The sequence below is a fragment of the Phoenix dactylifera genome, chromosome 2 (genome assembly GCF_009389715.1).
Source record: "Phoenix dactylifera cultivar Barhee BC4 chromosome 2, palm_55x_up_171113_PBpolish2nd_filt_p, whole genome shotgun sequence".
Lineage (NCBI taxonomy): Eukaryota > Viridiplantae > Streptophyta > Magnoliopsida > Arecales > Arecaceae > Phoenix > Phoenix dactylifera.
Genome location: NC_052393.1, coordinates 28,210,124 through 28,225,332, shown reverse-complemented (window position 1 = coordinate 28,225,332; position 15,209 = coordinate 28,210,124). Strand labels below are relative to the sequence as shown.

Here is a 15,209-nt window from a genome sequence, read left to right as displayed (position 1 = left end):
TGCCATGTCACCAGGCTCATTTTCCACTACATTACCCTACTATTCTCTAAGTCTATAATATGCATTAATGGTAATTATTGTTTCTATCAAAGGCTAGTTCATGTACTATGGAAAGACTTTGAATTACAAATCCTTACTATTCTCCAAGTCGCTAATTATTTTATTCATTTTCTAGCATTTCAAATTTAAACACACCTTAGTCGTGGCAACACCTTTGGTTTGTGTTGCATGTCAAACCATCTCACTAACTTTCCCTCAACTTGTCTTAGTAAAATCCAATGGTTGTTAGTCTGCTCCATAGTTTTATTCTAATCCGCTTTAACATTCTAAGTAATTTTGCTCCTATCTAATGCTTGGGGCCCAATGGCCTTGTGATTGCCTAATAATTTGTATTGATCATATTGCTTGTCATGGTATTTTTGAATATGATGTCCTTATAATATCGATATTTATATTACATAACACTTAGATCCAAGGTCTGCAATCTTGGTACCGGATACCGTATCTACCTTATCGATTCAGTACAGTATGGTACGGTTCGGTGCAGTATGGTACGATACGGTATACTTCTATGCCGAAATAGTTCTCCAACTATTTTTCTTAATTTCCATCTTAGTACGCACCTCGGTATGCCTCGGTACAGGGCAGTATGCCTTGATATGGGCGGTGCAAAGCTTGTACCGACTTGAAGGTGTGTTTTGTGCCGGTACGGTATAGTATTTAGATCATTTCATCACCTCATCCATCTTGGTTTATTGGAGACAACTTTTTTCATATATTTTCATTCTCTAATAGGTCGATCTAAGATAATAAATGTACTTTCCTGCAATTTTTTTAAAAATTAAGTTTGACACATGTGATTCCTCTTATATTCTGAAGTTTCAAACCAAGTAATTCGCTTTGCTTCAGCAGTTCAGCTTGATTTCCAAACTATTATTTACATGAAACTCACATTGCATAATCAGTATAACATATGCATCTTATCTTTTCTCGACAACTAACACTGCTATCTAGCGAATACAGACTACACAAGGTAGCCTCCTACATTTTTGTAGGTACTGCACCTGGGCATCTGTAAATACGGGAATTCAAAGCTGGCCATGGCCTATTCCAAGAGGAACTACCTGGTCTCTTGTTAAATAGTTTTTGTACTTTCTATTGCTCCTTCCTGCATGCCTCTAACATTGTTATTGTACCAAATTGATGTTCCTTCTTTATCAGGTCTCACTAATTAACTACAACAATAACCATCTAGTGTTTTCCCACCTATTAGGGGTTGGGTTTAAGGATCCTCATTCCCCAAATATTCCTATTTAGGACTACCTATGATATTTTAAATTTCATATCCTTCCTCACAACCTACACCCATGTCGCCGTAGATCCTTCACTCCTTTTCTTGTTACCGCCTTCAAAATAAATATGAAAAAAGCCATAACTTGGGCACTTTGTCCTCATCATATATTGGAGACGACTTTAAAATATATTCCCATTTCTACTACATTCATCTTGAGCACTTTGAGCCATACAACATGGTAGGCCTTAATATTCTACAAAAATTTATGTTAGTCTCCAAGGTATGCAGCTATTACATAATATTCCAGGTAAACCTCTCCACTTCATCCAACCAGCTCAAATTTTATTACATATATTTTCATCTATGTCCCATTTATTTTGTTTATAAGATCCTAAGCATGGTCTGCCGTACCGGTCCGTACCGGCCAGTACGGGCCGGTACGTACCGGTCCGGCCCGGGACCGGTACCGGATCAGCGTAAAATCCGGTACCGGTAATTTATTGTTGAAGGACCGGTACGCCACAGGTTCGGACCGGTACGCCACCGGTTCGGACCGATACGGGACCGGTTCGGACCGGTACGGACCGGTACGCCACCGTTTTCGTACCGGTCCGGGCCGCGACCGGTACGCCGACCGGTACCGGTACAGCGGACCTTGATCCTAAGTAACGAAATCAGTCACTTTTTAGAATCCATTGGTCATTAATTATAATTGGTATCATATCTTTATTTCCATTTCCAATATTATTATTTTTTCATCAATCAGTCACACTATAATCTGCAAATAACATACATTATGGTATCTTCTAGAATATTGTCATTAAGTTCAACCATAATTAGTACAAAAAGATATAGATTATGTTGATCCTTGATGCAACTCTATAGTAACTGGAGATATACTTGTTGTAATGCAACGACTCCTAACGCTTGTCAATGCCCCAATATGCATGTCCTTAATTATTTTAATGTACTGTTTATGTATGCTCTTCCTTCTTAAAACCCACCAAGTTATTTTTCTGAGTACACTATCATGAGTTTGTTTTCTGTTATTGTCATTGATTCTGAAGTTCATATGATTGGTCAATTCTTATCCAATACGAGCAATGTTAAAAAGTCAACACCAATTTACCATGGTTGATGTCAAGAAAAGTGCCTTGTGCCATAGATCTCAAGCTTTATACTTAAATGTAACCAAGTGAACATAGTCGAATATATTTGGTTTCTTTGTTTTCGAAGTTTTTATTTGGGTAACTTATAGAAATTAGAATAGATTACAGAATATTTTTTCAAGTAGTATTGTTGTGAAAAATCTTACTTTATATATGTTGGGTAGGTCTTACGATCAATATGTTTTCATTTTAATAAATAATTAGAAGATTAGTTTCTGGTTTTTAAGCCTTATGTTTTTTGCAAGACTAGACATGCAAATTGTATAAAAGGACCTATAAGATAGGGGCTGGAAGAAGAATCATTCGAGGTGATTTGTTTTGAAAGAATGACAGGGTTTCTTTAGGTCAGGTTCATTGTATGTGATCAGTTTTGAAAGGATTAAGGAACATTCTGAATTCTTATGTCTATTGGTATTATTGATGCTCCTACTCTTCTGAACCTCAAGTTCCCTGATATTTTCTTCATTAGTTTGCATAATCTGACTTCTGTTATAGAAATTCTATGGACCACCACCAATTACTACCAACTTTTGATTTGGACCTATACCTCATCTAAAGATGTAAAGTTGAAATTTTTTTGGCCTTCTTGAATGTTAGAATCACCGAAAAAACCTTTTCTTCCGTGTTTTCGGTAACAAGACGACAAGCAGATTTGTTGACCTAAACCTTTGTTTCCAAAGGCCTTCATGTCCTACCATTCCTATGCAGGCCATCCCTAATTGGTCATACATTACATGCTCTTAATCTAGTTTTCCCACTAATTTGATTATTTTAGTGTTGTTATAGCATGAATACATTCTACTTGGCCAGATAAATGTCATAGTTGTCTTGTCAACCTTTTAATTGGAAGAGGATGATGAAATTTTTAGATGTAATATCATATGGATATTCATATATTGTGTTTTTGATGCTTTTTGTTTGTTTACAACAAAGTATGATGAGATTTACATAAGCACTTATGCATATCTTTTGATGCAGATGCAAATCTTTCCATATTCGGTGTTCTATATTTTCTTTGAACAGTATCTTGATATATGGAAGACAGCCTTGATTGACATTTCTATTGGCCTTGGTTTGTATTCTCAACACTTTTTCAGCTACAATACTATCAAATTGCGATTAAGGAGCTCATAATGTGATTGTCAATGCATGTTTCATACTTTCTCCTATTTTTAAGTGATTTGTCTGATAGATTGTTTTCATATTTAATAATGTAAATGACCTTTTAGTTTGTGTGCAACTATACTCTTAATCAAGGTTTGCCGAACTAGTACTGGGTACCATACCAACCGGTGACCGGTTCAATACAGTATAGACACATGGTACATGGTGGCATACTTGTGCCTTACCAATATACCATTTCCTTTATTTTTTATTATTTACCAACTGTTATTTTTTTTATTTTTTTTAATGTTTTTAGCATATATTTCATTGATTATGGTTGTTTAATTTACAATTCTAATGTTGTTTTGATGTCTTTTATGCCATATAGGTCTTCATTCTCAACAAGCATCTATAATTGATGAATTAATCCAATTGTGTAACATAATTGAATGCATGATTATCATATAATTGAATACAAAATAGTATGTCAAATGGATTTCAAGTATAAAAAATGGACCAATATTTAAAATTTTATAGAGCACCAATGTCTCTCGTAGACATCAGTATCCTGGTCATAGTCTAGATATATCACTCCATCTTTCTATATAATCTACCACCCATCCCTATGGTCTATAAATTGCACCTCCTAGGTGGCCACGCTAATACTGATCCTCTATTTGATACTAGATTGGCCATCCAAGGATCGAGGCAACAAATCCGACTCATAAGGTGCCTAGAAATGTGGAGCAAGGATCACCAAACCAGTACCATGACCCGTGTCTTCATTTACTGGTATAATACGATATAGGTCCGTACTGTGTCATGCCTGAACGTACCAAAATAAGGAGAGGGAGGAAGAGAAAGGGAGAAAGAAGGAGGGAGGGAGAAAGAGCTTTTAGTGGAGACTGTTGGCTCGACTAGGTTTTCGCGAGGAGGGTGGTGGTAGGTTACTATGGTTGGTGGCGGAGCTTAGAGTAAGGAGAGGAGTGGGCAGGGGTTAGAGAGAGAAGGAGGGAGGGAGTTTAGATGAGGGTGGTGGTGGCGTAGCTTAGGGTAAGAAGTTCAGGGAGGAAAGGAGTTTAGGCAAGGTTACTATCATTGGTGGCGGAGCTTAGGGTAAGGAGAGAAGCAAAGGTTAGAGAGAGAGGAAGAGGGAAGAAGAGAGGGAGTTGCAGCGGGGAGGGTGGTGGTGGGTTACTATGGTCGTCGGCAGAGCTTAGGATAAGGAGAGGAGAGGAGAGGAGGGGAAGGGAGGAGAGAGAGCATCGGTGGTTGACATATCTGGGACCAAGGTTCGCTGCAAGTAATGTTGAACCGCCCATACCGGCTGGTTCAATCCGTGCTGAACCAGTCCGGTCTCTGACTGGGTTGGTTTGGGTATAGAAAACGATTTCGGCCCCTATGGGGCCGAAACCGTTCGGTACAAGAGCGAACCGAACGAAACCGGACCGGTTCCGTCCGGTTCGGCCAAGAATTGGTGCGAACCGGCACCAAGTCTGATTTGATCTGCCACAGCGTGCCGCGTGCGCACTATGACCTTTTTGGCCGATTCGGTATCAGTCCGAACTTGTATCAAACCGGTCCGATGGTTGACCGGCACACCTACCAGTACCGATTTGGCGATCCTTGGCTCGTCATCTCGGTACCGGACCCCATACCAGTGCCACACTAGCATAGTATCGGTACAGTACGATATGGAGTTTTTTTGGTATACCAAATATCGATATGCCATCCGCACCGGTACCGATACCAAACTGGTATGGTACGGTATGCCCGGTACGGTACGGCATGCCATGCCTGGGACGATGGATAGCTATGCTAGTACCGGGGCCTATACTAGTTGCCCGGTAGCACAGTTCATACATCCCCATGTCGTTCTGTAGGAATAGCAACATGTAGGGTATCCACAAATTTGTCCTATCATACTCGAACCCATTTAAAATCCCACTACCCGAAGCCATTTCAAATCTGATTAAAAATGTCCAAAAATCCCAAACACGTCCCATCGAAATATGGTAAATCCATAGGGTACATAACAACCTCCCTCCCCCCCCCCCCCCCCCGATTAATCTTTATTTGTATCGGGTTATACGGGTCGAGTTGGGTACTCGACTCGGAATTACAAAAACAAAAAAATAAGGGAATAATATCAAGTAAAAATGGGTATAAATAATTTGGCAAAGAGTCTAAATACAAATAAATTTTGTAGCTTAGTGGTAAAGGTAGAGGTTGGATGTCCTTGATATTTGGGGTTCAACTCCCTCCACAATATATAGATTTTTATAAAATTTTATAAAATATGTATATATATTATGAATAATCGTGTTCAAGTAGCGGGTACTTGAGGGGCAAACCCCATATCCATCCAAACTCTACAAGATTTGCTAAACGAGTTCTATTAGGGATTAGGACGGGTCAAATATCCGAAAAAAACCCACCTTGTACTTGTACCTACTATTCCATGCTGGGCCCATACTGACAAAGCAAAGAGGGCGAAAGAGATGGAGAACGGGAGAGAAAAGACAAAGAGAGAGGGGGGAGGGCTGGAGGATTCCGGCGAAGGGCTACGGAGGGTCGTGGAGAGGCAAGGAAGGGCTCCATCCTCCGATTCCCTTGTTTCATTAGAATTAAGGGTCCTAGAGGGCGCTTCTTTTTTATTTTGAAGAAACTAAGTGAAGTCGGCAACCCATTGATATTTAGTTTCTCGACATTTCCTAGTTTTTGTTCTATTTTCTTTGTTTTCTTGTTGCCTTGTTCATTTTCCTCCTCTTTTGATAGTTGAAGGAGAAGAGAGGCTTTGCTTTCAACTGGAGGAAAACAATAGTTGTTTCTTCTTTCTTTTTCCTAATGTTTTGTTTCCTTTTCCATAGTGGCTTCTTACATTCCCCCTCCCTCGCTCCTCTTCATTAATCCATTAATATTATGCATAAAATCCCAATACATGACTCATTTAAATAAATAAAAAATGCGAACAAGACTTTTAAATCCCTAAACTACCCAATAAAATGTGGTTTCATTTCATAGTTTTAATAGCATGAATAGTGTCATAAATAGTACCGGTACATTAACTTGTTCATCAAGCTACTGAAATAAAATATGGGATCTTTTAATTTCATCCCTTATTTCTAAATGACCCTCTAAAAGTTATAAATAAATAAAAGGAAAGAAACATCCAAAAAAAATTGACAACAAGAATAAGAAAAAGTCCCTACGGTGCATTCTTTAATACATCATAACATGTTTTTGGATCTTCATCAGAAACCTAAGGATATTGACCATTGTTAAATACATAAAGAATGAGGATAATAGGTTTTTAGTAAAAGATAAATAAATTAGAAAAGATAGAGATGTTTTTTAAATGAGAAATTCATTAGATAATTCTTACTGAAGAAAAATATAGATTTGTCAAGGTTCTTTTTGTATATTCATAAAATTGAGGGGGTGGTTGCTTTGAAAAGGATGTAAAAAGTGTAAGGCACTCCATCCAGATGAAACACATTGAAGTTTGGAAAAGCATGAAAGATATTGAGCTAACTTAGCCTGTTACCTTAGATGATGAGATTTTGAAAACCAAAAAAATACCATATGATTGGAGAATGTACTGTGAGGACAGGCCCAAAATGGCCTATATTGGGCTGAAGTTGGCAAGCCTAACCGACTTCAGCCCGAGGCCTGAGGAGAAGCCCTTGCTTCGTCTTCCTCAAAGCGGAGAGGCCACGGAGTCATTTTGGGCACTTGTACAGGATCAAGAAACCCAAATAATACCTTCTGGCCATTTTAGGTGAGATTCTGGATTGTTATAAATGGTATCAGAGCTGACACAGTCTACAACTTTGTGGACTAGAGGATACTGCAGCATAGTTTTATTGGGGTTGACTACGAGCCGATCGTGGTGTTTGTGATTAGATTTGAATGGATTTGAATCTTAGCCTAACGAGGACATCAGAGCTTAAATGGAGGAAGTATGTGAGGACCCATGCGGGCTTGTGTTTAGTCCCACATCGATTATTCGCTGGGTAGATCTTGGGTTCCTAAACAGAATCAAGAAATCCGAATAATACCTTTCAACGCCATTTTAGGTGAGGTCATGGGTTGTTACATGTACATCCTTACTCCAATTATTGGGAATTAAGCTTATAAGTCGTTCTGTGAAGCATGGTTTCAAAAATCACTCGAATGGTATGGGATGATATGATCGGTTCCATACCGTTCTGGTGCACTACGAGCACCAGTATAGGTACAGCCAAGGTACACCATCTCGGTATCGGACCTGTACTAGTGCCACAGTATTACTATGTTGGGATGGTACATTACAAGTCCAGTTCGGCCTACTAAGTGTCGGTACACCCACTCGTACCATATATCGGTATACTACGGTATGCTCTGTATCATCCGATTTCAACGGTAGTGTACTATGGGTACAGCTATATTGGTATGTATCAGCTATAACAGTCTATATCGGTCTGTACTAATATGTGTCAGTGATGGCAATTGTACGTTGGTACCAAAAAATATGGAATCATCTCGAACCACTTGATTCGGGGCGTACTGAGCTATGCCGGCGATGGACCGAGACGGTTCCGACATTCAAAATGAGAAACTAGCAGGAGGAGGAGAAGCAGAAGGAAAGAAAGAAAGAGAGAAGGGGAGGAAGGAAGAGGAAGAGGGAAAGGGGGGAGGGCCGCTGGAGGGGTTCCAAAGGTGCCGGAGGAGGGGCTCTGCTTCGGACCCCTGCTCTGGCCCTTTATGGCCCTTCAGCACCCCTCCAAAGCATGTTTTCTCTCCTTTCCTCCCCCCATATCTTTCTCTCTTTTCCTCTCTCCCATCCTCCCTCTCCCTCGTCCTCTTCTCTGTGTTGGTATGGGCCCAACAGGAATGACATGGGGGCGTACCGAACCATGCCGCCGGCCAATCAATACAGGCTTCAGTACCAACATGGCGAACCTTGGTTGGTACCATGGTATGTTGAACCGGTGCGTACCAGTCAGTTCAGCACATACTGTACTAGTACCGGGGCCAACCGGTGCAGTTTAGCCATGGAAAATGGTTCGACTAGTTTTCGCTGCGTACCGGTGCGACCTAGTCCGGTTCGCACTGGTACGCGTGGGGCAGTGCCCCCCATGCGTGGGAAAGAACAGGAAAGAAGAGGAAGAAAGAGGAAGAAGAAGAGGAAGAAGAGAAGAAAAAAGAGAATAAAAAGAGAAAAAGAAGACGTACCAGTACTGGGCCTCGCACGAGGAAATGCCCTTCCTTGCTTGCAGGAGAAGGGGGAAAGAGAGAAGAGAGGAGGAGAGAGGAGAAGAAAAGAGAAGGAAGAAGAAGATTCCGGAAGAAGGAAGAAGAGAAGGAAAAGAAAAAGAAAAGAACAAAAGAACAAAAAAGAGGAACGCGGCTGCATGCGTCCCGTGCGGGGAAACACATTCCGTGCACGCGGCCTTGCCTGTGGAAGCGCAGGGAAACACGTGGAAGTGCGTCCCGCGCACGCGGGGCAGCGCGCCCAGCCGCGCTAGGAACTGCGCGAGACGAGCGCTAGCGCGCTCTCGCTGCGGACTGGGTCAGTACCAGTTCGGTACGGCCCGAACAGGTACCAACTCGGTCCAGGTCGCCATCAGTACGCCAATCGGTACCGGTTCAGCGTACCTTGGTTGGTACTTGGTACTGATGTTTTTTCAATTTTTTGGAAGCATCAGTTTTGGTATGTATTGTCGGTAGTGGTATCATGAAGTTACCATACCATTCTAATATAAAAAAGGTACAATGTTCGATCATGGATGGAAATGGGCAAGTGAGCAAAGCTTTGATAATCTCATATTACCAATTTGCATTTATGTCTAAAAGATAATCAATTGAGGTTATCTTCTTAGTTAGGCAATAGATAGAAAAATATGGAAAAGCAAAGTCTATATAAGACCTTTATTGACTTTGAGGAAGCTTATTATGATAATGTGCCAACCAAGGTTCGCCATCCCAGTACCAGACCCTATACTGGTGCACACTAGCACTGTGTCAATGTGGTACAGTATTGGTGCGAACACTAGTGCCAGGTCACCCGTCACTCAGGTCTACGGTCGCCGTAGGAGGATGGTCCAACCAGTTTGATTTATTTTCGAGTGATTTTATGTTATTTGGGCTTATTAGGGTATTTTGTTATGTAACAACCTTTAGGGCTTATTTTGGTATTTCATTATTTTGAGGGTCTTTTATGAGACTAGTTTCTTTTTAGGGATCTTTTGCATTTTTTGGATCTTATAAATATGTTGGACCGTACATCATTTAGGGTTATGCTATGAATGAAATTGTGATTCCGTTCTTTTAGCTCTGGCATGTGAAACCCTGACCGAGGCTAGGTGCGAAGCCTAGTTTTTTTTTCTCCCTCCTCTCTTCTTTCCTATTTCTCCTCTTCTCTCCTTCTCTCTTTCTTTCTTTCCTTGCTGTCCGACATCAGGTATGAGATTTTTTCAGTGTATCGAGTGTTGGTACGCCACACGTACCAGGTACCAGTACAGAACCAGTATGGTACAGTATGTCCCATACCATCCGGTTCGGGCCGGTACGGCAAACCATGGTGCCAATAAAGGTAATTTGTTAGGCTTTTAAAAGGAAAGGTTATGATAAGGTTATTGAATTGACTTAAAAAAAGCTTATGATAAGGCGTCTGCCATCTGTAAATGGTACATTGAAATCATTAAAGATATGGATATTAGACTTATGACAAGTGTTAGGTTGATGGTAAAACAATTATATTCCAATCACAATAGAATTGCAGCACAGATCAATGATAAGTCCTACCTTTTTACACTATTATGGTTATGGATGAGCTTATAGCTAAGATTTGGGAAGATGTGCCTTGGTGTATACAATCTGCAGAAAATATAGTGTTGGTTGATGGGAAAAGGAGATAAATGCTAAATTGGACTTGAGTAAGAAAGCTTTAGAGAACAAAGGCTTAAAAATTAGTTGAAAGCTTTAAAGAACAAAGGCTTAAAAATTAGTCGAAAAAGGACAGAGAATAGGGAATGCAATTTTGGTGAAAATAGAGAAGATAGGGTTCCAATTAAGATTGATGAGAAAGAGTTATTACAGAATGATAAATTTCATTATCTGGGATCATTATACAAAGTATTGTGGATAAACAAAGATATATGTAACATGATAATGATTGTTGGATGAAGTGCCAAGATGCTTTTAGGGTATCATGTGACTTAAACAGAAATTTTATAGAACAACAGTTAGGCTTGCGACATCATATGTCTCTGAATAATAGGCAAGAATGAAGGTTCTGAAAAGCGAGTATAGGCCATGATGTCAAGATGGATATGTGGTAAAACTAGAATGGATAAGTTGAGGTAAAGCCAACCCAAAATAGTTGGGATAAAGCTTGATGATTATTGTTTTGGTTTCCATCCTTTATTGCCATCATATACCCATTACTGTTCCTCATCACAGCATCTTGCCCTCCCTTATGCTGGCCGTGCCTTCTACATTGAGGTGGTCTGCAACCCCATGTTCAATTGGTAAATCAATTGGTATTACCAATTGGTTTAATTGGTAATCTTTAATGCACTCCTCTAATTGCCTACCCCAGAGCAGTTGACACTACCTAAACCAAATCCTATATATTATGTATTTATATAATATAAATGTATTTTTATTTATTGTACTAATTTATTGATCAATGTTTTCCTTTTAAAACTTATAGCTTTTAAACTTCTAATTTCACAGTGTTTCTTAGCTCATTTGCTGCTACTTTAATGCTTAGTAGTACAATTAATCTATCATGGTTAAATACTTTGATCTGATCAGTTTAATTAATCCTTCAAAATGACTTCTGACCTAATCAACCCATTCTAGCCCGAACCAACCTAATTTTGAACCCAAGCTTAAAAAATTGAGATCATGTTGAGTGTAGGTTAAGGAGCTTGGGTTAATATTGAGTTGAGTCAAGTCTTAGATAGAGGTTTGATGGTCTTATGTCACACGTGAGCTGACCTCTAACCAAACCCAACACATCTGATTTCCACCTCTATGGAACAGATGGTGGATAATGTTGGCAGTGGTATTGTACCTATATGGATAGGTCATTAAGTTCATATCAGTCAAGTGAATGCTTTGATTGTTTCTTGAATCTTACTTGACAGTTGCTCATAATGGTTTATTTTCATTGAATGCTTCACTACGGCATTATGAAAGGCACTAGAGTTGCTAGGAATTACCACAATCAGTCACCTATCGTAGCTTTTATATTCTTAAGGGTCATTGTCAATTTATATGAAATCATGTTTTATTGCTCTTGAAGCAACACTTTTTGCTTCGACGACATCCCTCCCCTTCTGAAATATGCTTATTTCCTAAATATTAAGTGGTGAGGTTTTAACAAGCATAGCCTTTGTAAGGATCCTTGGAGGCATGTGTTTAGTCCCACATCGTGTTTAGGCATGTGTTTAGCCTTTTTGGGTGCCTAGGTTGTTTTAAGTGGTATCAGAGTGGATCCAGCCCTTGCAACATGGGTCTAGATTGGATTTGTGGAACTTGTGATTGGATTTGAATGAATTTGGACCAAGGTCCGCCAAATCGGTATCGGGGCCTGTACCTATCGGTGACCAGTATGGTATGGTACTGGTCCATGCCATTCTATTCCAAGACATACCAAAAGAGGAAGAGGGAGGGAGAGAGAGAACCTTCCATTTGAGTTCCAAGCACCTCTGTAGCCTCGGCAATGCCCTCCTAGCCAAGGAATGAAGGACGGGGGGCTTGGGATCTCGATTTCCCCATTCATGGAATCCGCCATACCGGTGGCAGTAGCCAAGCAACGAAGAAAAGGGGGCTCGGGATTGTGTAGGGCTGCAGGGAGAGAGAGAGAGGGAGAGCCAGAAGGGAGAGAGGACCTTCTAGGGTTTCAATGGGAGGGTTGGGAGCACTTGGGATACGCAATGGAGCTCAGAACGGGTCTTGAGAGCATTTAAAAGACCAAACAAGGGGTCTCAAGGGTTTTGAAAAGACTGAACAAGGCTGAACCGGCCCGACCGCCCGAGCCGTTTCGATTCTTGGCTAGTTTAGCTTAGTACAACCTAAATTGCTCGGTTCAGTTCAATTTAGCCTTTCTTGATTCAAACCAAGTTATACCGAATCAGTGCCAGTAAGCGTATCGGTCGCCTACCAGACCGATTCGATACCGGTAGGCATATCGGTCGCCTACTGGACTGATTCGGTACTAGTCGAACCGGTACTGAACCGGCAACAACGCGCTGCAGCATACTGTGGACAACATTAAATGCCATTCTATGGCATGCTCGAAGGCGTACCGGTGGAACTGGTCCAGTTCGCACCGGTACAAGGTGGTACCGGGCTTGTAGCAGTGAGAACCGGTCCGGTTCGCACTGGTACGCCCTCCGTATCTCTTGATTCCGGCCCATAGGGGCTAGAACCATTTTCCACCACTGTATCGAACCGATCAGAAACCGGACCGGTCCGGTATGGATACCATGATTCAAACCATTAGCCTAACGAGTATGTCAGGGCTTCAATGGGGAGAGTATGTAAGGACCCATGTATGTGTGTGTTTAGTTTCACATCAGCTATGCAATCGGTTTATCTTGGGTACTTATATATCTCGGGTACCTTCTAGTTAGCATTTTTGGGTGAGGTCCTTGGATATGTTACAACCTCATGGGAACCCGGTTCTCTATATACGGTGTTTTGAGCAAAGTAAAAAGAAAGAAGAGAATAGTGGTAAAGGAAGGATATTCAATCACTTCCAAGGGATCAAGCCCTCCAAAAGCCTATAAGCCAATTTTGCTAATCTGAGTTTAGATGGCCCTAGATCTCAATATATTTAGAGATTCATATTGCTTCTCATTCAACAACATGGAGAAGCAAAATAGGATACTTGAGGCATCTAATCCCTAACAAACTTGGACTCCTAAGTTAAACTTCTACCCCAAATCAATTGAAATTTGGGTAGCAAAATAAGAAACCTATAATGCCCTATTCGATATTTATAGCTGATCTAGATCTTCATTTTCTTTTCATTTATAAAAATATTCAATTTACTATAACTTTACGAAAGATATACAATTTAAAACAAAAATTTAATCAAGCTTATCTCATTTCTAGCAGTTACAAACCCTCATTGTGAGGACCTATGCTAGCAAGATCATTGTGTGTTTGTTTCTATATTGGGCATGTGTTAGGGAGGTGTCAGGCACTTAAGCAAGATCAATGACCCCAATTAATAAACTTCCAGCTAGGCTTTTTCTGGATGAGGTCCTGGCCTGTTGCACTCATATCATCATCAACATTATATTAGAAGATCGTGTCAAACTTCACATGCACTTGACCATAGTAAAAAATCTGGTTTCATGATTATTTTCTATTGACAAAAATTCATAATATGGAAAGAATTAAGAAGAAATCCAGGAAGTGGTGTAGATTTAACTATAGAAGAATAGATAATCAGATCAGAAAGAAAGTAAAACATACAGATGAATGGGCAAAATTTGGAGATGTTTGAGAATAGTCCTTTCATAAATTGCATAAGTAAGAAAAATTAATTATTTGAAACATTCACTAGTGTCCATAGAGCATGATTTCTTTATTAATCCATATGAACTGAGAACAAATGTTTTGTTTGTGGAATTGAGAATGATTAGAGATTTTTTTGATAAGTTGGAGAATTTTATGCATAAGGCACTAACAAGCTTTCCTATTGTAATAGGTGCTGTGTTTCTTGTTTGTCTGGTCATCACCTGCAGGTCTGCGGCACTCATACCAAAAATCTAAGATTGTCCCATGAATTTTATTTTTTAAGTGCTGTTGCTGACTTTTGAGTTCTCATTTCTCGATGCATACATTATTGGTTGCAGCTTATGGACTTCTACAATCATTTTAATAGTGTTGGCAATGATTGTTGTTGATATGATGGTAACTTCCAACTAGCAACTCCAAATATTATTTTTAAGTTCTTTCTACTCATCTATAAATGGATGACCAACCAAATGTTTTGCCGAAATTATAATTGTTACTTTTGCAATCATTGATATTTGTAACTAAAGCTACCAGACCTTTGGTATGTATTCTCATGAAAATAATGTTTACCCCAATCAAGACCTATTTATGCAAGTATTTGTGAGGCTTGTGTAACCTAGTTTTTCTATACTAGATTATTTTGAACAAGGTTTGCTGTGCCGGAACCAGGGCCCGGACTGGTTGTCCGGCAGCACGGGTTGGTACACCCCCGTACTATTCTGTGCTGGGCCCGTACCGACATAGTAGAGGAGGCGGGGGAGAGGGAGAACAGGAGAGAGAAAAGAGAGGAGCGCAATCATTGCTGATGATGAATAGTCAATACGACTACTTCTTTTCTATGTCCAAATACTCCCCCATCCCCCCTCAGTTTGGGCTGGACAGGAGGAATCACCTCAAGTCTTGGAAATAGTTTCCATCAGGAGCATAGTTTTGTTCCCAATAGCAGCTCTTCTGTATAGAAAATCTGAAGTAACTTTAGGATTCATTTAAACTTTCAAACATGAAATTTCAAATATAAACTCTCTTATTGTATATTCAGTCTCCTAGATCAGATCTACATCAGTTCTGCTCATGTCCATTGCTCCATAGGGAAATGAGAATAAGAGCTCAATTTAGGT

General features: G+C 40.1%; 1 protein-coding gene across 6 annotated transcripts in view; it reads left to right on the top strand.

Moving 5' to 3' along the window:
• LOC103723575 (NPC intracellular cholesterol transporter 1-like) overlaps positions 1-15,209 on the top strand; it is a 112,632-nt gene that overhangs the window by 91,237 nt on the left and 6,186 nt on the right. For all 6 annotated transcript variants that reach the window (XM_039123861.1, XM_039123865.1, XM_039123863.1 and 3 more), the window contains 3 exons: positions 3,442-3,535; positions 14,282-14,318; positions 14,430-14,487. In XM_039123861.1, coding sequence (XP_038979789.1) covers positions 3,442-3,535; positions 14,282-14,318; positions 14,430-14,487 — 189 coding nt within the window. The remainder of the gene's footprint in view (positions 1-3,441; positions 3,536-14,281; positions 14,319-14,429; positions 14,488-15,209) is intronic.